At 40.4% G+C, this 27,773-nt stretch overlaps 1 protein-coding gene across 3 annotated transcripts; it reads right to left on the bottom strand.

The window, feature by feature from the left end:
• Positions 1–286: 286 nt before the first annotated feature.
• Positions 287–25,877, bottom strand: btbd8 (BTB domain containing 8). Of its 3 annotated transcripts, none has more exons than XM_004552889.4 (19): positions 25,790–25,877; positions 24,851–24,972; positions 22,109–22,288; positions 19,914–20,038; positions 19,427–19,544; positions 17,230–17,319; positions 16,455–16,535; positions 16,272–16,368; positions 15,724–15,812; positions 14,044–14,146; positions 13,407–13,589; positions 13,128–13,298; positions 10,926–11,055; positions 9,944–10,005; positions 8,833–9,376; positions 8,134–8,221; positions 6,422–6,546; positions 4,392–6,338; positions 287–1,226 (listed from the first exon to the last, which is right to left on the bottom strand). In XM_004552889.4, exons 2-19 carry the CDS (start codon positions 24,955–24,957, stop codon positions 727–729), a joined length of 4,740 nt encoding a protein of 1,579 aa, XP_004552946.2. In that variant the 5' UTR covers positions 24,958–24,972; positions 25,790–25,877; the 3' UTR covers positions 287–726. The 3 variants fall into 3 exon arrangements, with proteins under 3 accessions (XP_004552946.2, XP_004552947.2, XP_004552948.2); XM_004552890.4 differs by lacking the exon at positions 25,790–25,877 and adding an exon at positions 25,531–25,719; XM_004552891.5 differs by lacking the exons at positions 19,427–19,544; positions 19,914–20,038; positions 22,109–22,288; positions 24,851–24,972; positions 25,790–25,877 and adding an exon at positions 18,978–18,996.
• Positions 25,878–27,773: the final 1,896 nt, after the last annotated feature.

Raw genomic sequence — 27,773 nt, 5'->3', positions numbered from 1 at the left:
ATGGGGCATGAAATAAAAAGTTCCTGTAATTATCTGCCATTCCAAATACCAGCTTTTTTTAAAGCTGAAGTTAAAAAGTGCTAAGTTTAAATATGGACCAATTTGTAGACTTCAAAACTTAAAATATTAAAATTAGACAAATGCTGGTCGTATTTTGCTGTCATGCAATTAAAAATAAAGTTTGGCATGTGCAAGTGCTAATGCATATTTATATTTCTAGCCGTAGTCTGAAAAAAAAATGCACAAAGTAGTCAACTTGACCCAAAGTTATTAATCACACTGCTCATTTCTTTCAGAAACACAAACTTTTATTTTCAGTATGACACTAAATGCAAGCCATGAGGCTAATTTTATTCTTCTTTAAGAAATTCAGTTCTTATTATAATTAGAAGACTGTCAACAAAGGATTTTTCTGAAAAGGAAATATAGTTCTGACCCTTATTCTTTTCTAGAGCTTCTGAAGCAACACCAATGAAACAGTCAAACATACAAAAATGTCAGCATGCATAACAAGCCTGTTTGTGTTGAGAAACAGCCCAATAAGGGCACTATGAGGAATGCAAATAAACAGAATCCAGAGTTCCGTAGAGTCCAACAAAAGACACCAGTCATAAGAACAGAGACAAAATGATATTTTAAATTATAATAAAATAAGACAAAAATCAACGTAATGACATTCAGTTCAAACAGAAGGCGTCAACTGTCCGGCAGGGCTCTCCTCTGAAGTCAGTGATGTGTTTCTAGCTCCACGATGGTCCACTCTCCCTGTGGAGAAGCAGCATCTTCTGGGGAGAAGCTGGTTACAGTAATGCTAGTGGAGGAGTCCTCCATGGGTGAGATAAGCTCCGCCCAACGTTTGAAGGTCTCCTTCTCTGGGGACAGGAAAGCCTGCGAGTCCAGACAGTCACGTGACAGAGACAGAGTCTGCTTGATAAGATACTGGGCCAGGTTGAGCTCCTCAGGTACAGGGTTTATGACACCCAAATTGGACGCGTGGTCTGTCAGGAGCTGCTTGAGCAGGCTCCAGTCCCGCTCGGCAAAATCGCTGCTTTTATCCCCATCCCCTGTTTGCTTTTCTTCCTCTGCTTGCCGTTTAACATTCCTGTCCTTGTCCGAAAAGTGCTCAATAGCTTCCCCCACATCCATCTCGTAAATGGGGGACAGGGCTTTGGATGGTCGGCGGTCATGTTTGCAGCTTTGATCCAATCTGTCACAACCAATGTCCCCTAAAAACAATTGACAATACTGCACAATGACAAACTGAATCATTCCTGCACAGGTCTTTTACTCAAATCAGAGACTAATCGCTGCAAACTAAAATAAAAAAAATATAAAAAAAAAACATGACAGAAAATTTACCCTTAATGCAACTGTTCCCTTTAAAACACACAACAACAAAAAAACAAACAAACAAACCCCACAAAACCCCGTAGTGATGTCAGGTGACGACAACACAGTGAGCGAGCAGTGATACTGATGATCACATATGATTATCACCACAAATTTCAAGTTCATCAGTTCAAAACTCACTCATCACTTTAGATATGCACGTCAAAAGGCAAACAGTTGCTTTGAAGGTAATGTACAGAGGTTTGCTTTGCAGGATGCATCTCTTTATCCACCTGTTCAAACAAAGTAAGCCATGCACTACCAGCACCAGTGAGCTTTGCATTTGCCAGAAAGTAACAGTGATATGTTTTGATATTCACGTGCAGGCAGACGTAAGAAACAGACTTAAATACTGTCACAGAAACCGAAATGCGAGCAACAATGCTTTTACTTAGTTGCACAAAAGATGGCATAACACCATGTTTCTTTAGACATTCTCTGTCTTCTCTACTTTTAACAAATTACAAAAATGGCAAAAGACTGATAATTACAAAATATTTCATGGTTGCATAGGGATAAACCCTTGGAAGTGGTGCAGCAGGACTTCTTTTTCAGGAATATGATAGTGAAAAAAGAGAGACATGGCAGGACAATGAAGACTGCTCTAGACACACGTTACGTACGTTACAGAGGAGGCTACTGACACTACACAAAACCTACTGAACAGAAGTGTATAGACAACAAAACACTTTCCTTAAAAGATGGACCTCTACGTGTCTAGACACAGGTCTACTGGGTATGATGGAAGATGATGGAAAAATCAAAATATAAAACATAAATAAAGGATGGTGCTGATAATGATAAAGCAATTTCAACAACGGCATGCATGTGTGCTGTGCAAAATTGAAAAAAAGGTAAACAAAAGTCAGAAAGAGGTACAATCTTGAATACAAATAAAAAGAAACAGAAAAGCCAGGGAAACGTTTCCTAGCATAACAATCTTTTCTGAGCAGCAGTGGCAGTTTGGTGTCATCTACTTTGTACAAACAGTTTGTATATTTGGACTTTTAAGTCAGGTAGTTACTCTCCAAAGATTTGGAAGAAAAAGGAAAAGAAAAAAAACCCTAACAAGTAATTTACCTGATTACAATTTTGAAAAGGTGCTACGTATAACATTTTAACACCAAAAAAATAAAAATAAAATCATCTATGAACAACAAAATAAAACATCACTCCGCTGCAGTTTCACTCCCACATGATTCTCAGTCTTACTGAAGATTTGAGGTAATCTGTTTCCATGTAATAAGACATTGAACATCTTTTATTACAGTCTGGTGTTTCCATGCGTAGAAGCACTTAAGTGCAACATTGTGACAACCATGAAAGTGAATCAATGCGCCATGCATTAGTTTTTCTTAATGCGTCTCTTTGCCATGTTTTTGCTCAGAAGATGGATGTCTACTGTTCAGTGCAGCAGTCATTGTTATAATGTTGTGCTAAATCCTCTCCCTCTTTTTAAGTACTTGTACTTTTATTTTAAAAAAACAAAAAACAACAACAAAAAAAACAACCCTGCAGGGGAACAGTGGAGCTCAGAAACCGCTGTTATACTAAATCATACTCTAATAAAAGCTGGATGTAGCCACTGTGATGCCACCTACTGGTTAATGGAATCATTGCACTTCTAAAGCTCATCATCGATTCTTGAGCAAGAGATGAACATATTTAGACTTGGAGTGCCAAGTTATCAGCTGATGTTTGTATGCTTGGTTAGCAAGCTGTATCAATAAACTGCACCTGTTAGGTAGTGCTGAGTAACAGGCTAATAAATTACTAAAATTTCACTCACACAGACAGAAACTATCCAGTCTGCAACAGAGTTATTTTCAATTCAACAGTGGAGCTGATCTGGTGTGACTTTGGAGTCAGCCTCAGGTGGTTATTAGAGGAACTGTTTTTAACACTTCCGCTCTGGCTACATTTTTCAGCCCTGAAGGTTGCTGCTTGATATCCGTCAAAACGGGAAGGATACAGCTAGAAAGCAATTTAGTTAAACAAGACAAAATGCTTATTTTAACCTTTGTGGTTTATAATTTGGATTCTATCATTTTTGAGCTTTTAATACAATTAGAATTGGAGTACAAGTGTCCATGTGGGGGGGAAAAGCCAAGCTACATGCTACAGTGCAATTTATCCCTAAGAAGACACCAACAGAAAAACAAACACAAATAGAGTGTCAGAAAGAAAACAGGTGCTGTAGCAGCATGTTCTCATACAGCAGCCAGTGAGATTTATGAAAAATATCTTGATTACTGGCATAACAAAATGATCAACTAAACTATAGTCTTATAGTGCGAGGAATCATACAAGCGAAAGAAAATGAATCGATAAACTGGTATTAAAATGCTTTATGTAGCACCTTCAGCTATTTCAAATTATCTGTGGCTCAAAACGGCCAAAGATTCTTCCACTGCATAAAAGAAATGAAAAAAAAATTATAAAAAAATTTATTTTTTATGTACATAAAAGTGCATTGAAAAACCTATGTCACAAGCCTTGTCAGAAACAAGGCAGATTATTTTAGGCAGATACAATTTTATGATCATTTTTAATGAAATGTACACTGTTTTTCTCTTTGATGAGTAAACTGAGTTTGAGCCTACATGCCTCAAACTAAAGGTAGTTCAGTTGTTAAAAGATGTAGTTTCGATGGGACCAATTTCCATCTGTAAAAGGATATTGATGTTGCAAATTCAAATTCACACCAGCTACATGAGAGGGCTGAGATGAGAGAACGTTTTTAGCTATTAAAGAATTATGACTATAGATTTTATTTGAATTTGAACTTCTATTTGTTACTAGTTACTAAACTAGTACACTTTGTAATATCCTTTTTTTCTGAAGGTGGGGTAAGGTATATACTGGAAGTAAGTAAGGTAAAGGAATTAAAGTAAAAGTAAATGAATCCTGTGGGGATAAAATATACCTTCACTGATGGAGAGTGGGGGGATAAGATGGGTTTGGATTTGGGGTCTAGGAAGGATCCGGAGATCATACATTACCTGCTGGAGATTGTGCAGCATGTACAGGAGAGTCCCCTGTCAACTGAGACTCATTTAAGTCTAGATGTAAATCAGCTTTCTTGCTTTCTGAAGGATTGGAGTAATTTTTGCTCATCCCTCCATTGTACTGTTCAGTGTGACGCAGATCCAGATGGCATGGGCGTTCTTGGGGAGGCGTATCTCTGGTGTCAGAGCCCAGGGGAGGACAGCTGGACTTCACTCTGTCTACCTGGATGTGATTTTCCTCCTTCTGCGTGGTGTCCTGGATCTCTGTAAGGAATACAGATTTTTCTTCCTGGTCCTCCTCAGGTTTTTTGTGCTTCATACCTGTGTTTTCAACATGATGTGGCTGGTGGTTCTGTTGGTCACTCAAAGGGGCGCTACTGAACTGAGGAGCAGAAGAGTCATTATCAAAAACATCACAGGGAGTCACATCTTGCTGCTGAGGTGGAGTTTGGACACCGCCCTCCTCTGAGCCCAACTCCTCGCACTCATCAACAGATAGCAACACTGACCGACGGAAGTTAGATGACTGATAGTCTGGTTGCTCGTTCTCCTGGTCCACACCTTCGTCGTCAAAAGCCAGGTTGACTATCCCCTGAAAGTGTGGTGAGGGTTCAGTTGGCAGCGGCAGACCCTGACCTGGAATCACTTCAACTTCTGATCGCTCGTCTTCTGTTTCCTCCTCCTCATCTTCCTCTTCCTCAGAAGAGAAGAGCTGGTGGTCAGGGACACTTTTTACAGTCACAGTGGCCTCAACTTCTGAGTGCTCCTCCTCCACTGGCACCTCATCTCTTTGCAACCACGAACGAGGGCGTCGCCTTACTCCCTCTTCCTCACTGGTGGTCTCCGCTTCTCTCCCACGCAGGCGGACCTCCACTCTCAACCCAGCCCCACCTTCATACATCTTCAACTCTTCCGGCGTGCTGGTGTCACTGCTGCTGCGACCCAAGAAGTCGTGACAACGCATGGTGCCGCACTTGGACACGCCTCTATCGTTGGAGCAATCATCATCCTGTGAACCTCCTGCATCGTAGTCCTCTGAGCGGGGCTTGATGTCGTCAGAAGAAGTGGTGTGTGTGCTGCCGGTCTCGGATTCTGGGCTGACCTGATGGTGGATGCCGCTCCAAGAATCCTCTACAGGGGTTTCAGTGCTTCCCACACTGCAGGGGTTATCTATGGGCTGTTGAGTGTCTCTTGGGGGATTTGGCGAGCTGATCTCATGAACATCTTCGCTGATGTGAGCTGGGATGGCATTGCTTTGAGGCTGTTTCACTTTGCTGCCTTCAGTTTTTTTACAAACGTCTGCTTTTGGAGAACTGACACGGGTGGCGTTTTTAGCTGCTGGTGCATCACTGGTCTTGTCTCCTCCACCAGCAGTGTTTTCCAGCTGTACTTGAGACTTCTGGAGACTTTGCTTGGGGCTTGACTCTAGATGACGTGACTCTTCTCCATCCTGGTTTGATGGCTGCGTACTAGGTGCTGCAAGCTGAGCAGAGGGTACTAACTGTGCAACATCTTTTTGCTCAACAGCATCTCCAGAGCCTTCGTTTGGACCAGGCTCTGTTTCGCAGTCTGCCTTTTTACTATTCCCTGCCTCTTTTCCTTTAGGTTCTGATTGCTTGGAGGCAGCAGCAGCTGTAGCGGAGGTTTTAGAGGTTCTTGCAGCTTTTGGTGAAGATTTCTCTGTAGAGAACTCTGTAGTACTTTTTGGCTTTGATCCAGACTTGGCAGCTGCTACTGAGGATTGCCTGGAAGGAGCTGAGGAGGCTTTTGCTGGTTTAGTACTGGACTTCGCAGAGACTCCAGTGGCTGAAACGGGTTTTGTGATCTTCTTTTTAGGAGTTTCACTAACTGTTTTATCTGTTGCTGATGGTTTTGAAGGATCTTTGCCATCTTCTTTCCTGGGAGAAGCCGTTTTTCTTATGGAGGATCCATGTTTGGAGCCTTAAAGAAAAAAAAAGGACAGAACATTAATACTATGCAAATGGTGTAAAGACAGACAAATTAAGAAGATTTTAAAACTTCACCATGGTGATCTGGTGTGCTCCTTCCCTTGGTATCTGCTCTTGCTGCTGTCACTGCAGTGGCCACTTTCTCTTCTGGACCAGTCTTTAATTTGCTAGTTTCTCTCCCACCAGTTTTTTTGGATGGACTGATGAAACAGGCAGACAAAGCAATAAAAACAACCATGTGAGAAAATTATTTTTTTTAAACAAATACTTAATTAACACTCCGGGACAATATCATCATAAAAATATTTACAGGAAGAGCTGCAAAAAAAAACAAATCATGAATTAATATTTAACACCAGTGGGGGGCAGCAATGTTATTTCTCCAATTTGGTCAAGGGCAAGCTTCTGAGACATGAGCAGACTATAAATCCAAGGAACTTTTAGTGGTTACTTCGTGTCCTTGTGAAGGATGTTTTTCTTGGCTTTTTAACAAAGTCAGACTTCAGGAACACAAACACAGAGGACATTTTACAGTCTGAGACATGCTGTGGGCTCAAGGTCAAAATGTCTTTTTTAGCTGAGATATTAGGAGAGAATTTACACAGCAGAGGTAAACAGAAGCTTCCTCTGATAGCTGTGATTGCTAACAGCAAAAACAGAAAAAACGATCAGTTTTCTCACAAAAATTTATGTGAAAAGACAATTTAGCGATAACCATTTACCACAATCCACCACCCACACCACACTCAGATGAAAACTCAAAACGGACCCAAAAATGCAACAAAGATATTTTTCAAGTATTTGCAGGCTAAGGAAGAAGAAAAAAAGATTTGTTGGTTTCTTTCTGGGGAGCCAATGAAATATTAATGTGCTCCCTTGTGATGCAGACGTCAGGTGATGCTGACTGTGAAACCGATATTTTTAACACCTTTGAAAGACCCATAACAGGCTTGTCAGAATACACTACACAGTTGCTTTTATCCTCCTGACAGCCACATGTGACCTAAAAAAAAAAAAGAAATAAATAAGGCAATAGTGTGCTGCAGTGCACATCTTAATTGCCCTAGATTTACATTGCTAAACATGCGGTCTCATGCATGTTTGGTTTTCTACATACTGACTGCTTGAAACCAATGAGACTGAGCGAGTGTCTGCTGGATGTGCTTATTTTACAAATTACGTTTAATATACATGAACACAAAATTCTCTGCACTCTCACACCTCTATTTGGGTGACTGAGTTGTTTTTGACCTTCTGACATATTTCCAGTACTGCAGGTGGCAAAAGTGGGTTTTTTTGGTCACAGAAATTTGAGTTATAGAAGAGCGTTGTCTATTACACTTTTCTTTTAAAGCTGCTTATTTACAGAAAGTTATTAGCAACCAAAATACAAAAGGAAGTGACTGTTTGTTTCCCAAACCCTTCAAGTAAACAGCTGGCTGTGGCTCAGGAGGTGGAGTGGGTCATCTTATGTAAGGGTCCTTGGGACCAAATTGCTCCCTATGCTTCCATCAGTGCATGAGTTGGTGCATGCACTTAAAGATAAAGAATAAAGCATTGCATGATTGTTTGACCATGATTGAGTGAGTGAGTAAAAAGTGCTTTGAGTGCTCAGTTAGAGGAGAAAAAAGATACAAAAGACAGTCCATTTAACATATTAAAACTTTACTTGAATGTCATTTGATACTAAGCCCCCAAATGGGAACATCTAAGGGGTAAATGTAACCATTAGCATTTGACTGAATATATTAACATATTAAGTGCTGCAATGCTAGAGTTAAACTCACCTGCTAGTCTTTGTTGCATCTGATCTCTGAGGAGCTTTTGTCATTGGGGATTTGGTTACTGCCTTGGCCTGGTGTTTGGGCTTTGCGCCTAAAACAAAGAACATGGATCACATGCAGAACTGCTGCAAGCAGAAGTTTGTGAGTGCACTAATTTCATCCCTCCAACTATATTTAAAAAAACAAGAGAGTAGAAGGAAATAATAGAAAGGTGGCCTAATGTAGGTGCTCTTAGCGCTTAAGCTCACATTACAGGCAGTTGCTTTCAGGGTGGAGTACAGGGGGACACATGCTGCATTTGTACCAGTTGAGGCCCAGTTGAGCTGTGAACACTGATATCAACTCTTTAAAGCTTCACTCAGTAAAAAAAAGCTCAAATAATCAGTCACACCACCCTGTGTGACAGCTGTAAAGGGCTTTGACCTCTGCTGTTTTGTTTCCAAGGACAGGCACATGCACTTTGTTTCCTCATGAATCAACATTCATACATGACACTGCCCTTGTCTTCCACAAAATCCCTCCTGGCCACAACGCCACTTTGATCATACTAATTAGTCTGGAGGCCCCTTCATATTTCAGCTACAGTTTTATCCCTGAAGTGTCAGTGAGCTGACTCACTAACACTTCAGCCTGGCTGCTGTGATGTACTATACAGTAATTGGTGTCAGTCAGAATGTAAAGAAGTCAATAAAGAATGTGAACCTGGAACAGAGTGGGTGTCATTGCGAGGGCTGCTGGCACAGTTCTCTGGAGATGCACTGCCTGATGTAGATGAAGTGTTGGGCTGGGCTTGGGTGGTGCCAGCAGTGTTGTCAGCCTTTCCTGCTGAGCTCTTTTGAGCTTTCGTTCCTGCTGTTTGGCTTGCAGATGTGCCGCCTGTGGGAGAGGTTTTAGGCCTTGCACCTGGATTTGGCTTCTTTTCATGCTCTTTAGCCCCAGGAGAGCTTCTGGGGCCATTGGCACTGGCTATATCATGTCTAGCTCCCGCAGCTCCCGTGCCATTGACAACTGGCACCCCAGCTGATGCTGTCTTTGCTTTTGCTGCTACACCTCTGTCTGCTGGTTTCTTCACATTCTTTGCCTTGGATGTTTGACCATCCCCTGGTTTGTTAGCTGCCCCAAGTCCATCAGACTTCATGACTGATGCAGCACTGCGAGAGGAAGGATTTCTGTTTACAGACACCCGCTGGGTCCTATGAACAGGAGGACTCTCAGGTGCAGATGAAGGGCATTTTATAGCCCTTGACTGCAGGGGAAAAAAGCACATTAGTTATGTAACAGTATTACTGAAGTGAATTAATAAGCCACAAAACAGAGTGCTGCCTTAAGAAAGTAAATCATATTAGAGTTTCCTACGGAACACTAGAGCATACCATTAGAAACAATGCCATCTATCAACTCAGATCTAGACAGCCGCCTGAGCACTCTATAGTTAGAGCTAAGCTATGAATTCTATTATGTATCTCTATGTCTTTTTTCACTCAGAATCTATCAGCTGTACATTCCTCTTCGCACTGCTTCAAACCACCTCCTGAAAATCTTCAGCAGCTCCACTGCTCCTAACCACTCTTGGCAATGTCTATCTGAAATGCCTCAATCAGCTTATCTTATCGACACATCTGCTGTTCTTTTCATACGGTATCCTTCTCCTGTGAGGGTAAAGCCATGATGACATATGGCATGCAACAGACAGGCCACAACTTTTCTCTGAGCTAAAGCAGCCTCGCAATCATAAAACTCAGAGTCCTTAATAACAACCACAATAAATAAAAAAGGACCTTAAATGAGGAAACAAACCATTTAAAATTATTACCTGTGAACTAGTGAATACAGGCTTTTTTCCAAGTCTTCGACTGTCCCCTTTATCAATCGCATCTGTCAAAAAAAAAGGATGAAATCAAGTTCATTTCAATAAGCCAATCAGGATTCTGCCAATATTCAAATCTGAGCATAACACAGATGAAAAGGTGGAACCATTTTCTTTTTTTGTAAATGACGCCGTCCTGATGTCCCGTTCGTTATCTGAGCTAAAGCAGCCATTCTGTTCATTCACAAATTCCTGTTTCCACACCCTATGTTTACCACTAAAGAAACAAACATTAAATCAGTGGACTGATGGGGTCACCTGTGTCTGGTAAGCATTCGTCCAGACAGAGGATGGCCATTTCTATACTTCATATCTAATATTGCTAAAAATTAAAGCAAAGTCAAATTTACTCTATTTGCCAAAAGTGCATTTGTTATGTTTGCATGCAAGAGTGAATTCTGATTGCAATAGGCAAGAAATATAGCAGTAATAATCACACACCGACACCAGCCAAATATATTATTCATGCAGTACATTTCAACACACTTCTAAGAAAGCAGTGTATTATTAGTACGTGCAAAGCAGTGCAGACCGACAAAAAACAGGAATCCAGCCTTTCATTCACACCCATTAAAAAACAAGCATGGCGTATCTGGTGCCTTTACCATACTGCTGTGCACACATCTGTCAAACACTGTTAAAATATAGCTTAAATGTGTAGAAAAGAGCCCTGGCTAGACAATAAATTGGTTAGCAGTGGCCAGGTTACAGTGCAGAAAGAAGCCAAGAAGTATTAAATCAGCCAACAGCATATGCTTCGGAGCTTTGGTTCCTCTCTGATGATGCAGAACCACTGCCTCAGCACTAGGCTGGGTTAGGGAGAGTGAAAAAAAGAAAAAAAAAAACCCACTTACATCCACACACCGCATTAAGAACCTTCTGTGTGCCTGGATATAATAGGTCCCATAAATGGAATAAAATTATTTACCTGCCAGTATCCTCTCTCTGTGTTTGGATGATAGAGTCTCCCATCCCTGCGTGTGGCGAACCGCGTAAAACGTCTGAAGCAGGAAGGTCCAGAGCCGGCCGCGTAGCGCACAAATCTCTTGCCTGAACGGCTGGCGGTAATACAGAGGAGAGAGGGAGGAGAAGAATGGAAGGGGTGCGCTAAAGCACAAGCGAATCAGCAGCTGCTTCAAGAACCCTTCTCCATGGCAACAAATACCCCCTCCCTTCTCCCTTTGCTCGCTGAATCTGCCCCCTCCCTCTCCTTCCCCGTCTCTGTTGCAGAATCAACTTGGGCTCCCTTGAGAGAAATCTGTGATGTCACGGGCTGATGCGGACACTCCTTTTTCCTCGCTTGATTCTAAAAAAAAAAAACAAGGCTGGACAAGTAGGGAGGAGCGATCTCCACCTCTTCCGCCTTACCCACAACACATACCCTTCTCTGGCAGATACACAGGCTACGCAGATTAGTGAGGGTTACACGTCACAGTCTCCCTCTGCTTAATCCATTGTGCCGTACTGTACAGTATTTAGAGGGGTTATGTGCTTTGACATGTTCAGCCAGGTCACTTTCTCCTGAAAGTCCTCTCACAAGCTTAACGTTCCTGTTTGAATGGTTTTATTAGTCCCTTTAAATAAACAGTGACACATTACATGCCACTATTTCTATACTTGCTCATCCAATAACTCAGAATTAAAATCCACATTTTTTCCCATTTTAGTTCCTTTTGTATAGAAAACATATTACAAGGGGCCTCTAGAAATGTTTAATCTGTCATGTCTGTAATTTTTTTTAATTAAAAATATTGTAAAATATTTCACCAAATGTCCAAAAGTCACAGGATTAAGAGTGTGTTTTGTACAGTGCATTTGCACAGGATAAGCAAAGTCAGTGCTTTGCTCAGACATCTGTGCTCTCTATCTACAGACCTTAGGTTAATTTTAATAACTGTTGAGTCCGTTTAAAGACATCAAAGTATTCCAGGCCAAATGCTTTTAATGAATATTTTCCTCCTTACATCTTAGATGTTTCAGTCTTTGCATTGTATTTTGTGTAATATCATTAGTCCTCCTGATTTAAATCCAAAAAGGCTGTGTAAACTTTCGCATGAAACTTTCATTGTAGCCCCACACCTCTTGTGCTGGGTAAAATTAAAGAGAAAAGGTGAAGTGAGTACAAAAAACCAAACAAACTGCAAATTATAATAAATAAATAAACACTGGATGCACAGGATGAATGTTACAAGCCTTCTGTCCTTGGTGAAAGATGCTAGGAGATTACTAGGAGTACATGTAAGTTCACCAACACTCAACCAAGCAGAAACTGTCACACGTGTAGTTCTCCATGAGGTGGTAGCATCTGTGTGCAAGCATTTACACTTCGACAGAAGCAGAGAATATGAAGGATGCTTCTGGCGACTAATTTCCTAAAAAGGAAGAATCTCAAAACTGAGAACATTTTGACTGACAAGATTAACTATTGTGTGTATATTTGAAAACTATTTCAACTCATGACTCACATGTGTCGACAAATATTTAACCAATAACCCACATTTTGTGGCACGTGAAACACTCCACACAGGTTAGTTTGCTAAACATAGCTAACATTAGCAGTGCTACCACCAGTAGCCTTCTTTGCCTGCAGGTCAACATCCAGCTGATTGTACAGAAAGTGGTAACGTATGTTTGTATAAGTTTTTGCTGACAAAGGCTAAATGCAACATCCATGTTGCACGTTAAAATCCTGTAACATCATCTGTTTGTCTCTCATTTTCCACCTTGCCTTTTTATGAGGGTTGTTTCCATGTGCTCCCCCATTACCTACCACTTAAAGTGGCTGCGAAAAATCTAAGAACCAACAGTTAAGTGGTGTCGTACATTAATAAAACACAATGTTAGAATATTTAGTCCTCCTATAATGTTGCTGATTTAACAGATTATTAAATACGAGGGTAAAATAATGTTTGCTTAATAACTTGTCAACAAAAATATTGGCGTAACATATCCTGGGTGAACTAAAATTTTCTTGCTTGCTTTTTCAGGTGGTCTAGGTGACTTACTATTACCCACCTTTGATTGTAATTAATGTTACAGATCTACATGGACTGAACTAAGCAAGGAAGTTTCATTTAACTGCATACACAGATGTGATACAGTAATATAATAGAATTGTGACTCATTTCACCTCCTCTAGTTGTTGCAATCGCCTCTCCATGCAAAAATCCTCCTCAAAGTCGTCTTCGCAAAGCGAGTGCACAGCAGTGAAAAGGTCACAGCAGTTATCCACAGTCACACCTTCCCTGATGGCTGAACAAAGCTTCCTTAACAGCGTGGGCTCTCTAGTAAACTCTTCTCTCTGTAACGCAATCAGACATAGAGATAAATATGGGGGCTGCTTCTTGTTACATTTCCAGACGATCATAATAAATCAAAGTGTATTTGTATGGCTACTTCACCAACTCACTATGCAAAGGTCCTTGAAAGCCTGAGTGTTGGTGACTTTGGGGAAGTGCTGCACAATGACACGCAAGCTCTCCTCCTGCAGCTCTGTGGCCAGGCTTCTCACCTGTTGGGCCCACTTGACTTCAGGGAGAGAGCCAATCAGCTGCTCAGTTCTACAGAGCATGGTCACGGCGTTCTGCACAGTCTGCATGGAAATATCTATAAGCTAAAGAAACTCTTGCTACGTGACAAAACAAATTAAAGCTGAATGAGCACAACTCCATACAAAACTCTTTTACTCCTGCCCAGGACCTATTGATCAATTGAGGAATTCCCCCGCATTGTGCAACCACTCTTGGCCAGCACAGAATCCCAGTACTTGGCAAGCATGAGCAATATATCCCCCCAGTGATGTAAGACAGGCTCACGACTCAATTATCAATAAAAAGGCTGGCTCACTCCCCATCTGTCTGCATCATACTCTTCAATCACCCACCCATTAATAACCAAGAATTTAATAAAGGTCATCTTTAATTAGATCATGTTCAAATTTCCTTCCTGTGAAAAAAAAACCCCCAAACAACACGGCTTGATGATACTTTATGACCATCTATTATATGAATAATTACAGCTGCAGACTCTGGGAGGGACAGACTTACCATTGTTTCAGTTACAGCTGTTAGGCAGGCTCTGTGGAGTTCAGGTGGCAACAGGGAGAAGTTCCTCTCACACCAGACTTTCACAAAATGCTCTGCAACCCACCTAAAATGACATATTAGAGATTAATAGGATGGCTAATTTTCATTTCAGCAATTCTATCACTTATTCCTAAATAATTTCTCTGCACCGTAACCCTGAGGCTCTGAGTATCAGCCAGCAGCGTGTTGCTTGAGGGAAGAAAAAAAACAATGAATGACTGAGTGAGCATGAGAGGCTTGGTAACGCACTGCTGCAGAGAACAGCACTGTTCGGTTCACCATCCCAGTCGCGTGACTCATCAGACTCAATAGACACAACAGGGTAAGGGCAGCCCCTCCTCCCCACAACTTACATCTACACACACCACTTCAAATAAGACCCATCACAGCCAGCTCACAGCCTCCCTCAACACATCCGATTCCTCTGACCTACATTCACACGATTCTTGCCCACTCACTGCAGAGTGCAACACCACAGTGTGCAGTAGTATCAGATGCGAAACTGGAAAAAAAAAAAAAGACTTAGATGCGCATCGCATGTGAAGTGTATAAAATCCGAGAGCAGAATGAAAATATGTAATATCTGCTGTAAAACTGGTGTTTTGTTTTGGTGCAAAACACCGGATTTCTTTGAGCTTCATTGTTCCACTGAAGCAAAATTCATTCACTCTCATGTGATGATGTGATTGCTTCATTGGTTGCCAAAGTAAACGTCTTTACTGAGCACTGTGGTAGTTTGAAACACGCCATGAAAGGCTCTGTAATGGGAAGCACAGAATCAGAACAAAAAATGTAGACACCCAGACATCAATTCACACAGCATTAATATTTAGAGGTTGGTAACTTACACTGAAATTATAAATACACAAGCCTAGCATGGGACAAATATCACATATTTGTTTGCAATAATTAAAAATTATCCCAGGTCCCCTGGTATTACGTATCCTGTGCATAGGTCTAACTCCTATGAGAGTTATGAATGATGCATTGGCAATTATGAGATAAATTATGAGATAAATTTGTGAAAAAGTCACAAGTCAAATTCCTGTTTTCTTGGCGTCAAGCACAGCTCGGTGAAGGTCCTAAGAAGGCAGTGCTCTGGATCACTCGAAGCCATAGCTCAATTAGAAGCATCAAAAGTAAACAATGAATCAAAACTGAAAATAAACTTTGTAACAAATAAAGAAAGAGCTAAATAAAGAACTACTTTATTTAGAATAACTCCAATCAGCAAAAGATCTGTCAAATGAATGCTGTGTAGTTGTAGTCTCAAACAAATCTCAGGACGAGAAACAAAGCCAAAGAGGTGAGCTAAGCCACAAACAAAATCTCATATTGACTGATTCTAAGTTTGAGAGTTTTGGCATTAACAGACACCACGATGGATCAACACTGAAACACCATTGCGGGAACCTTCGAGTCTATACGTGTGATTTGCTACTCTGGAGTTGGACATCTGCACTGAATAGACTCCAGCCAGGCCCAGGCTAAGAAGACACAGCAGTCCATTCTTTGGAGAGATGCTTCACCCTCTGGGTTCTGAAACCTTGTGAGTATATGCATTTGTAAGCCGTAAGAAAGCTTCCAAAAGTGTGGGAGTCTTGTTAAATTGCCCAAACGGTGCTGAGTGCAGACACTTACCGCTTACACTGCATATGGAGGTTTTGAAGACCTAAGGCATGTGTGAAAGAGAGGCACTCAAGGACTGTTCTCTGAACTCCATCAGCTGGCTGCAACCGCACACAGACAAGAAAAAAAACCAAACAGCAATACAAATATATAAAATGCTTTCAAACCGTTTCATTTAGGATGCAGTAGCATTCAGTACTGAGAGACTAAAGAAAACAAGAGATGATTACCTTTTTGAAGAGATTTTCTAAGGACACGTAAAGCTAAATGTGTGGAGACCACAAAAACTTTTTTCTTTTTTTAAATCCATGATGCCACATACTATTATGTACATTAAAAAAGGACACATCCTGCATTAGAACTAGGGACTTTTCTGAGGCCATTGAAGACACATGACTGTGTGAAGATTGTGTGTGAAGGCTGAAACTATTTTTTGCCGTGTGATCATAAATTCAACGTATCTGAAAAATCAAACTTCAACGACATGCTGGTTTTAATGACATTTTCATTCAAGTCCATGAAAGCCATCCATCAAAGTACTCTGCTTGTCAATAGCTCACCTTAGGGAAGAAGCGGCAGTAGTCTCGGGTCAGAACCATTTCCACTACATCTTTCAGCCCCTCCAAACCCAGCATGTCTGCAGCCAGCACCACCTGACTGTGGAACAACAGACACCACATCCACGTCAGCATCTTTTCTTGGTTCTGAGTTTTATTTCTGTCAGTTCCCTGTACATACAATACCTGGCACTGGCTCTTCTGGGCAGATCCACAATGGCTCCATACATGAACTGAAGCAAGATTTCCATCTCATCTGGCCCCAAGCTAAAAAGATTAAAACAAACTCTTTATAAGCCTTGAATTGGAGGTTAACAAACGAAACTGCCCCAGATCTCACTCTAATATTCTCAATCTATGCACATTTCTTTGGCTATAAAGCCAAATAAGCCAGTAAATAAAAATCAATTTATCATGCAGCACTCGATCCATGTGCAATATACGGGCCTCACAGGTTCCCCTACATGTGCAGGCACTCTATTCTGATTTCTGTCTTCCCCGTTACCCTTAGATCAGTAATGCTGAGGTGTGTGACACGTCTCTCCCCGGAGGGAAAAATGGGCTTCATTTGCCTCTGTCATTCTGAAAGAAGGAGAATGCGAGTGGTGATGGTGATGCTGAGTGGGCGGGTGGTAGCAGGGGCTCTTCAGGAGGAAAAGGATGAGAAGACATTTATGTGCCTTGCAGAGGAAACATTCCAACTTTGCTTGGTTGAAATCTGAGCCAACTATATGAGATTTCACTGACAGCACACTGGCTGTGTCTGTTTTTGAAGTGTGGAGTTAAACATGGCATTGTGAGTGAAACCACATACAGTGCAGAGCCACCTCTGTAGCAATACATGAATAATTAATGCTCTATATGCAACTGCACAGTTCAGAAATTACGTTAGACCAGAAGTGGAGGTGTATTATTGATCTCTATGTCCTGCTGCTACGTGATGCTGATGTACTGGCCTTACCCTTGCAGAGTGATGCACTGTCTGGAGCTCTCCATCCAGCTCCCGCTAAGCATTGCTCGGAAGTACTGAGATCGTGCACACAGGATTGCCCTAGAAACCCAATAAAGCAGACAGCTGCATGTCAGAGAGCCACCTACCATTTATTCTTCACATCATTTGCAACTGAAATTGTTTGCACTTAAGCAGCTTTGAAGTGACAAGCAAGAAGAAAAAAATTAAATAAAAGAAATTGAGTTTTCTTGAATCTTTAAAGGCTATTTTTATTCTCTCTGACCTCACTGTACCATCACTGGTGTAAAAATACACCAGACTAGAATATTTATAAAAGGCATTAAAGACACGAGAGATTTTTCTATAAATTCCTTTTTTACTGTACACCCTTGAGTCCACATTGCTTTCTTTCTTGTCTTATGGCAGTGTTTATCAAATATTAGTGGCATGTAAAATAAAGTTTAAATGTGGTAAACCACACATTTAATTAATGACTTTGATTTTCTTAGGCTAAATAGGATAGCAGGCAGTTTGTTTCACAAATGCTTCTGGCAGATTTTGTTAAGGTAAAGATATGTCATCAGTCAATTGGTTTAACAGTAGGTACAGTTTGAGGGGTTCAAATATTTTTGGTTGACTACAGCTGAACTCTAACAGTTAATCCATTTTCTTCACCACTCATTAAATCCAGGGTCATGGTGAGCTTATCCCATGTGTTCATTAGGCAAGAGGCAGGGTACACCCTGGTCAGGTCGCCAGTCCATCACAAGGCTAACAGACAGAAACAGACACCCATTCACTTTCAGATTTACACCTTTAGCCAATTAAGAATCACCAGCTGACTGAGCATGCATGTTTTTGGACATGCCATAAGAAGCTGGAGTATCCAGAGAACACCAAGCGGGCAAACTCCACACAGAAAGCCCCCCCCCCCCCCCAAAAAAAAAGAACAACAAAAAGAAAAAGAGCCCAGCTTCTCCTCTCTGCTGAGCTTTTTATGGCTAATGGGTCCCCTGAGCAGGAGCTGGGAAAATCCTGTCTCCATAGCTACTACAACCTCTGCACTGCTGAATGACCGCCCACCACCGCTGCTTCACATTTGCATGAGTCAACAAGCGCTTTATTGTTTAACATCTGATAAATGTGTCTGTGATGTGCTGAAGTGAGGCGCTGCCTCCGATGTTTTGTGAACCAAAAAATAACCAAGATTAAATGGAAACCACACGTAGGCGCTTTAAATTCAATCCCATCAACACATAACACTTAGAGAATCTATGGGAAATTTATCAGAGGAAACAAAGAACATAATAAGGCAAATAAAGATATACCAAGGCAATTTTTGACTTCAATATTGCTGGACTGAACATTGGACTGGTAATTATTATTAAAAGAACAAATTACATCAGACAAAGATGAAGGACAACATGAACTAATTCATGTTATTCAACAAAAATATTTGCTCGAGTTTTATTTGAGCTCAGTGAGTCTTTACTGCATACTATTTTATGGTCATCCTAGTTGTTTCCTTTCCAGCCTCACCTGTGGGGAACAGCTGACAAGAGACAGGTAACGAGTAATAACATTAAGCTTCCCAAAAATTTGAAACCAAACATATGGAGAAAGAGAGGAGCTGACAAAGAAAGCACCATGGTCAGAGCTTTCAGTCACTTGGTTGGAGTTTGCAGTTAAAACAGCTGCAAAGAGACAAAGCAAAGCTGCTGGGGTAGCAGATGTGAAATACCTCTAAATTGTATTACCTTCTTCCATACTATGTTAGCTCTCAAGCCAGCCATTAGTGAACTGCTGCTGCTGCTCTGTGGTGTAATGAACAAAGAATAAAACAGACACTACGTAGCTCAGCCCAATTCAGCCTTCTGAGTCAGAATCAAACAATATCCGATCCAAATACTGCACCGATTTTTGGCTAACTCTAATTCAGTGAAATGACCTGAATTAACTTAACTGTGTCTTACAGTGTCACCTCACTTTTTTCATTCATATAACACCGCCCAGTGGTTTAATCTTTGCTTGTTTTCCTTCAAACTGCATATAATTTTACACGTTTTGAGTTACGGTGAAAAAAGGGTAATTTCTGTATATGATCATATAAGCTTAGAAATAATTGTAAATTGAGCTACAAAAAAACGTTTTTTATTCCCAGTGTTTGGATACAGATGGCTGAAAATGTTGCCATGAATAGATCTACCTGTGGCAGGAAAAGACCTGATCTGCTACTTGGATAGTAATGTCACACTGCTCTCCCCTTTGGTACAGATCCAGCAGGTCAGCTCCGAGGCCAGAGGCTGGCTCGAGAACAACAGCATCTGCACACGAGTTGAGAAGGATAATGAGGAAGGACAGGAAGTGGAGGGTGGAAAAAAAAGAGGAAAGCTTTAGGCTTATATTAATCTGCTGAGACCACACACAGAATGTGTGTATATGAGATAGCTCTCAGTAAACCAAGTTAAAAATACTGTAAAATATAAAAGCAGAGTAAAATCATGAACTAACCACAGCGTGGCCATGCTGTAATTACCAACAACAACAGGGATCTCAAAGCGATTAGCTCTTAAGTGGATTATGGCTGAGATAACATAATGGGAAGAAAGTGGAGGCGGGAGAGTTGCTGAGCAGCTGAGCCGTCACATAACTTGAAATAAACCCTTCATGGAAAAGAGGCTGGATCTGTTTACCTGATTCAGTGGATCTATGAAGGTCTGCTGTGTCGGGAGCAGGCAGAGTACTTTCTGGCACGGAGCCCTCAACATCTGGGATTATTGGAGCCGAGCGCATGCTCTGGTCTGCTGTGTACACTCGCCTGCAGGGGAGAAAGACTAAATTTAATTAAGAATCTTTCATACATATTAAAATGACAGTCTCATCTGACGCAGCTAGGCGATCTAAAGTGTGCCGAATTTGCTGTTCCTGCTCAGTGAAGCATTTAATAAAGAGGCTAGCAGGCCAGACCTCTGCCCTAACACCTTCTGAAAGGCGATTGCTCTGCTCTGGGTATTGTGTTATTGTATCAGTTTGAGTCACGGTCATAGTCAAAACAACAAAAGAGGAAGAAAAACGAACCAAGCAGACATTTTCTGAGTGGTTTCCCCCAGAAAGAAAACAAACAAACAAAAACAAAGAAAAAACAAAAACTCTTTACGTCTTACCAAGTCAGCTGGATGGTGTAATCACTTAATCACTTAAATGAGATCTGCTCATTTTGGTTCAATTTTTTTTTAATTGAAGTTCACAAATATAATACAGACACAACACTGCTTGTCATGCGAGTCTCAAAGAAAAGCAACAAAGCAAACATAACAAATTTAGACAAACTATAAAACACTACAACTTAAGACATTCCTATATATACTTATTTTAGTGTATAAACAATATAATATCAGTGAGTAAAATGTTTTTTCACACCTCATTTTGTTTTATTTCACTATAATAACCATGCCTAGGTGTTACCAGCTAAATGCAAATTTTTAGCCACATGCTTGAAAGTATATTCATTTTTTGCTCACTGCTGCTGCTCCCAGTGGCCATTTAAAGATCGAAAACGTATCATTTTTGCTGGTGTAATGAATGAGGCTTTAGTAATCTCCTCTATTCAAATCTAACAACCAACTGTCCTTACTTGTTTTTAACTATTTTAAGTTAGTGCAAACAGATGCAGAAACAGGGAGCTGACTATCACGAGAGCCTCCCTCCTCGCTGCGTGTCCTCACTCTATAAGACTGAGGTGCAGTTCAGTGCTATAAGATATCCTCTGTACTTTATCAGTTTATGTATGCGTCAACTTTCTGTTGTTGTTACATAATTTTTTATCATAGATGTGATTAAGAGTTATTCTGTACTTAATGTTGGCCTAGGAAACATTTTTTCTTTCTTTCATGTTTTTAGCATGTTGAATAGTGATCTCTCCCTCTCTTTCTGCCTATCCATTTTTTTGTGTTTTTTCAGCCACTGTCCTTATTTCTTGTTTAAATAACCGAAACATTTTAAAAGACTTCTGACGAGTCTTCTAATTGAAATAAACATCCAGAAATACTGCTTCTCCCCACCTCTTTCTTTCCCTTAATCTCCTGAATTAATATATAAAATTTAGAGTTCTTTGTTTAACTAGCATGCTTAGCTACACTGTAAATGACACACAGGATGAGTTTAAGTTTAATTAAAATTTGAACAAATTTGGTGACATTGCTGCACAGATCACTTTTTCCTGCACCACCACAACGGTGGACATTTTCATAAGGATTTCTGAGCAGTTTATTCATTTTAGTAATAAGGTTTAGTGTGAGGTTTCATTTAAATTTCACCATCCACAAAACATCACTCTTTTGCTTCCCACCTACCACATATAGCAGGAAAAAACAAAACAAAGCTGAACCCTTTCAGTAGCAGCAGTTTCTATATGACCTTATTTAGAGTGCTATGTCTAACTATTAAGAACGTCTTCCAGAACTAGGTAATAGAATAAGTAGTGCTGCTGGGAAAGAAGTTTTAAAGTGACTTCTCATTTCTGTGGCAGTGCAGTCGTAAGAGGAAGGCTTCTTGTCCTAATTTTAATTTGCTAATGAGACTCCATTCATTGGATCAAAGCCTGCGCTGCAAGGCTTTGATTAAAACTCAGTTTGCTATTTGTGCGTCTCAGCAAGAACTTGAAAATGAGCAGTGTAATTTATTATTCAATAGCTGCAGCATTTGCAGAGCTCACTGAATCAAGATTACTAGCGCTTCAGAATAAATATGGAGCACTTGGCGCCCCCTGTCAGACAGACACTGAAGCAGCAAAGATAACACATCAGGGAATAACTACCGTCTCATAACACCCCTACAAGGAAGCAGATGTAGAGCAAAGGTTTCATGTATACTCAGTGAAATGACCTACCTAAGGAAATCTTTGAGCCCAGACAGCTCATAGTCTGGCAGATGGATGATGATGGGATCTTTGTGCGTCTGTCCCTGAAGGACATCAGGAGCTCTGGCCAACAATACAGCTCTGTGTGCTCGGATCGAGCCAGAGCCAGCATACAGAGAAACATCAGCCTCCAGCTCCTCCTGCAGTAGCCTGGGGAAACACATCACAACACTTTAACAGCGGTGTTTAACAAAATAAATAAAACAACAAAAGTTGGGAAACAGTTTCGTATTTCATTGATCTTTAAAAACAAACACAGAAAGGAGACAATGAAGAAAAGGCCCAAGGCTCTGAAGATTCATCTGATGGCCCATTTTTCCACTTGAGAACAACACAAGCAGAGTCCTGAGGTTGTCTTATCATCTCATTCAGCCTCAATAACCAATGATCCAGAAACCAGTCAGCTGATGGCCAACTGTGACACTATGACTTCAAACTCCGGTGCTGTGTCCACTTGTATTACCCTTTGATTAGAAATGCTGCCCATGCACCAAGGAGATCCACATCCCAGAGTTTCCATTTATCTGTGAAACCTAGTGCAACTTTGCTTGCACCAAGTTTTCTATTCCAGATCCACTGATCCTATTATCTGAGGAAAAGCTCTACCCACGGCAGGCATTTCTTAAATGCAAGTTTGAAAGTAAGTAAATATAGTAAACATTGTACCTTCTAGAGGTTATTCAACAATAATTCCTCTGCTTCTGTGTTCTTTTAACACATCATGAATAATTATGGTTTTTACAAATACACTTCTGTCATTTCTTATTATTATAACTCTAATATGGAGCCAAGCACGTTTAAGAGACATTTGGAAAGCAATCTTTTTTTTCCCCCAAAGGAAAACTTGGCCTGATTCAAAAGAGCACTGGCTGTGAAACAACATCATTTATTAGACTGTGTCAAAATGGTCGATAAGTACATGTAGGTAACGTATATGCCAATGAAGCTTGTTAAAAAGACAAGAAAATGTCAGGCGCCTTCATCCAACAGACAAAGAAATACTGACAATATGTCAGATGACATGGGTTACTATTTCACAAAGAAAGAACGAATACAGGAGTGAAAACCAGCTCTATACTCTTAACATTTGAACAGCACTGGAGTTACTGCTAAAAAGGTTTTTTTTCTCAGTTATGGTGATGAATATCTCAGTGTGACACCAAATCTTTAATCAATAAAGCTGTCTGACAGGCTGTGCAATCGGTTTAAATGCTATGAGTGTGTGTGTGTGTGTGTGTTACTGAACATTCAGAAAATCTAGCCTGGGTTATTAAGGTACAGACACTAGATTTTAACTTCAGCTTTACTTTCTATAACCACATTTTGCTGCTTTTTTAGAAGCTTTTAATTAAATCTTAGAAATATTTTTTAAGTAGCATACAAAGGTGGCATAGTGGTTAGCACTGTTGCTTCACATTAAAGGAAGGTCCTGGGTTCAAATCTGCTATCTGGACAGGGCCCTTCTGTGTGGAGTTTGCATGTTTTCCTCATGTCTGCATGGGTTCTCCCTAGGGCTGTTCGATATAATGATATATATCGGATGACAATATAAAAAGTCTATCGTTTCATTTTATGCTATTGTTTGTTTTGTGGTGTCGCAAAATAAACTGTTTATGGCAATATTTTTTCACTGTTTTGATGGTCACTGTAGTGGCTATATTAATTTTTAAAGTTCTCTCTTTCTCTTATATTTAATATAACCACACTACAGACGGACAAGCGCCTGTTTTTACGCGTTGTGGTTAGCAACAACGATGGTAACACCATCGCGTGTCCGCTTGTTTATGTTCCACATAAACCTTTCACAATAAAGCTCAAGATCCTGTTGAGACTTTTCAAAATAAACTGAATCACGTGAAAGAGCAGATTATTTACGGATGAGAAGTAAAAAAAAAAAGACACCAGGTGCTAAAAAATAAACCTTAGAGTCAAACGTTAGAACAGGCTTTTCCCTGCAGCACACCGTGTAATAAATACAAAGAAAACGGCGGCCGTTACAACTTATGTCTAAAAATATATAGTTTCATACATTGTTAAAACACTGGACTCCAGGTACGTGACGCCTAGCTGGAAACACTTCCCGCAAGTCGAGCTGCCAGAGAGTCACAGAATTTACAGAAAATGTTACATTTTTGTGATTTATATCGTTATCTGGATGATAGAATTCAAATATCGGGATATGAGATTTTGGTCATATCGCACAGCCCTAGTTCTCCCCAGATACTTCAGCTTTCTCCCACAGTCCAAAGGCAGGCAGTGGGATCAGATTAATTGGTGATTATAAACGGGGTGCAGGTGTGAACTTAAGTATGAATCGCTGAATGCCTCTATGTGATAGCCCTGTGACAGACTGATGAACTGTCTAATGTGTACCCAGCCTCTCGCGTTATGGCAGCTGGGATAGGTTTACACTTTACCTGAAAAGTGAAGTACTGCAGTGACATTTTCTTTCCCTGTTTTTCTCAATCTTAAATTGAAGATTCTCTTTCTTTGCAAAATCTGATATTGAATTAATTAAGCTAAAAGTGGTGTTTTTTTGTTTGATTTAATCAGCTCTTTCTACAAGTTCACATTACTGGACACAAGAACTGGTCAATTTTTATCCTTTGACAGCTCGGAACTGCCTTGGACAGCTGGATGAAAACTTGTTGCACATGTGTCAAAGCCCAGCCTTTAACACTGAGCTTTATGAGTCAGTGTCAGACACCTTACCTGTTCAGGTCTGCAGACAAAGCAGAAGATAAACATCTCTTCAGCTGATCCTTGTGTTTGCGCTCTTTGACCTGGAATTCGAGTCTCGCTGCCTCACTGGTGATCATGGTGTGTTATGTTCTCTAAAAGTGAGACAAGAGGGAAGACTTGTGAACTCAAAGGTGTTCTGGTGGAATGGGAACCACATCTTCCAGTGGCATGCTGTGTGCACACTATGACAAAGTGAGGCAGATCATCACAAACTGTGACAACTACACCAACAAGGATCACCTGACAAGTGCTGTCACATAGTCCAGGACAACAAAAGGCTACTGCGTTCACCTTTTTTTTCCGTAATCATATGCTGCAATACCATCTTTCTCCACAGTCGCTGACTCATATTCGCTTTCCTTTTCTATCCAAAGAGGCGCTGTTAGCAAAGTTTAGCGAAATCAATGAAACCTGGAAGAGGTGACCGCAATAACGACAGAAAATCACCACGTTACGTGACCGAGAAATTTATTTAGCCGTACCCTTAAAAAGGATGATGATGTTATCCATGGTAAAATACCTGCTTTCGTGTGTTTCCAACAGAAAACACACCCAGCACCGCAAATATTAACCAGTGTCTGTTTGTGTGAAGTTTAATACTCAATAAAGCAATCCTTTTACAAAATTAAATACACGGAGCCCAAATTCACCTGCTCTAGCTCAGGTGTTTCCTCGTTCTCTGTGGGCTCCAGTTGGTACTGTAAGCAAATCAATCTCATTTTCCTCTGGCTGCTAGCATGCTAGCTACGAGGAGCTACCGTTAACAGTAAGCTACCCCCTTTAACCTTTAACTACCCTCGTCAAAAAATACACCTGCACAAATTAACTCCAGTCGATAGCTGCCTGCGAGCACGAGGCTCGGTAACTGCTCGTTAAGGATAAAATAAATGAATATGCTGACCCACTGACCAATGTTGTTGACATCACTGCTACACGCTGTTCGCCACCCACTACGACGCGGTTTGTCAAACGAAAAAGGAGTGGACAAGCCGGAAGCTTCGGAACATGCGCAGTACACCTAAAAAGCTACCTAGCTAAAGAAAACGATGCATTCACGTACAGCCTCTTCTAAACAGACAAACACAAGAATGGACGGGTTTGTTTGGTTTGTTTGGGTGAATACTTCAGAGATGAGAGACATGGAATGTAGCTCCACATTTTGAAATCTATTTTCTTTTATACAGTAGAAGTGATTATAAATACAGAAAGAATGAAAGCATGCTAAAGTGACATTAGCAAGAGAAAAACCTAGAATTATCAAACAACTAGAAGGTGGAGGGTCGCGTACTGGAGCGGGCATATATGGCAGGAATATGAAGATTTCAACACATTTAGAAAAAAAAACATAATTATGAAAAGTTAGAGTGAAAACCCATCGATAAATATTTCATATTTTATTGTGGTTCACAGTGTCATATAAAAATTGTTGCTTTTGAAAAAGCTAAAGGTTTTTTTGTTTTTGTTTCAAATATGCATACATTATAATATCCGGTTAATAGAAACCTGAAAATATAAACCTGTTTTCTACTGAGTTACCGGAGTCAGTGAAGGCAGCAAATGAACTAGCTCGCCTTAGTAGCATTTACGTCATTGTTCCATCCCGGATTATTAGTCCGAGTTTATGATGCCACTGTACAGTACTGTACATGAGAAAAATTGATAAATACGAATAATGTAGCACTGGGCATAGACTCGGTATAATCACTATATATGTGAGAATGAAAGTAAACGGTAAACTTTCTAATAACTATAGTGCTGTTTTACATATTATTTATGTAGATACTGGTTATATAGGAATATATAATGTTTATTGTATTCTCAAAACGTAAGTCATTCATGAGGGCAACATTTGATTATTCAGAATGTAAAAAACTGCACCTAACCTAAATTGCAATTATTGAGATTTCTACATAAATATATATAAAAACCATGAAAATATTGTGTCCCATGGTGTGAAACATGCTGTACCTGAACAGCAGTGAGTGAGTGTGTGTTGGCAAAGCGATAAGACCTGTATAAAAAGTAAACCATAACAAAATGCAATGATTTGCAATTTTTCATTTCATGAGGTTCAAAAAGTTCTGAGTTGGAAGCAAGTAGGCCAGTTTAGCACCCGACTATTCTACTACTAAGTATACTCCAGATACTTCAAATCTTATGAAAACTTTATGTACTGTCAGTGATGAGATATTCAGTCTTTATAAGTTTATGCTGAGGAACATTATTCTGAAAATGTTCCACAATTTTTTTGTAGGTTAGTCAACCTCTACCCAAGCATTTCTGAGACACTCTTCCCCTCTAAGATGCTCATTTTATACCCAGTCATGTGACTGACCTGCTACGAGTTAACCTAATGGTAAATGGCCTGTATTTGTATAGCGCTTTACACATCCAGTCATCCACCCATTCACACACTGGTGATGGCAAGCTACATTGTAGCCCGACCGAGACTGTCCAAGCCCAGGCTTGAACCAGCAACCTTCGGATTACAAGGCGAACTACCAACTCTTGAGCCACGATCGCCCGTAATGTTACAGTTTGTTCCTTCAGTTGTCTTTTTAGTACCGCTTACACTCGCTGCCTTTTGTTGTCTTTCTCTCAACATTTTAAGGAAGTGTTTCCGTCATCAAATTCAAAATCAGCCAATCCTTGTCATGGAACAGTAAAATGTCTCAGTTTACACAATATGTTTTCTGTGTTATATTGCGAACAAAATATGGGTTTATGAGATTTGCAGATCATTCTGCTTTCATTTATACAGCGTCCCAACTTTTTTTGGAATCGGGTTTGTAAATATCTGTCTGATGAACACATCTCACCTTATTTCCACATGAACATTTCTGTTTGCACACAGTGGAGGTATAAATATGCAGTGCCACTCAGCTCTGTGCTA

Source organism: Maylandia zebra, linkage group LG23 (genome assembly GCF_041146795.1).
Source record: "Maylandia zebra isolate NMK-2024a linkage group LG23, Mzebra_GT3a, whole genome shotgun sequence".
NCBI classification, from domain to species: Eukaryota; Metazoa; Chordata; class Actinopteri; order Cichliformes; family Cichlidae; genus Maylandia; species Maylandia zebra.
Note: the sequence above shows the minus strand (reverse complement) of the source record. Positions and strands in the feature narration are given on the sequence as shown.

Excerpts from the sequence above, each read along its gene's own strand:
- btbd8 (XM_004552889.4), bottom strand. The coding sequence starts at position 24,957 with ATGATCACCAGTGAGGCAGCGAGACTCGAATTCCAGGTCAAAGAGCGC. Across the intron at positions 22,289-24,850 it reads TTGTCTGCAGACCTGAACAG|GCTACTGCAGGAGGAGCTGG; the intron begins GTAAGGTGTCTG and ends GTGTTTCCCCAG. Across the intron at positions 16,369-16,454 it reads CCCAGAAGAGCCAGTGCCAG|TCAGGTGGTGCTGGCTGCAG; the intron begins GTATTGTATGTA and ends GTTGTTCCACAG.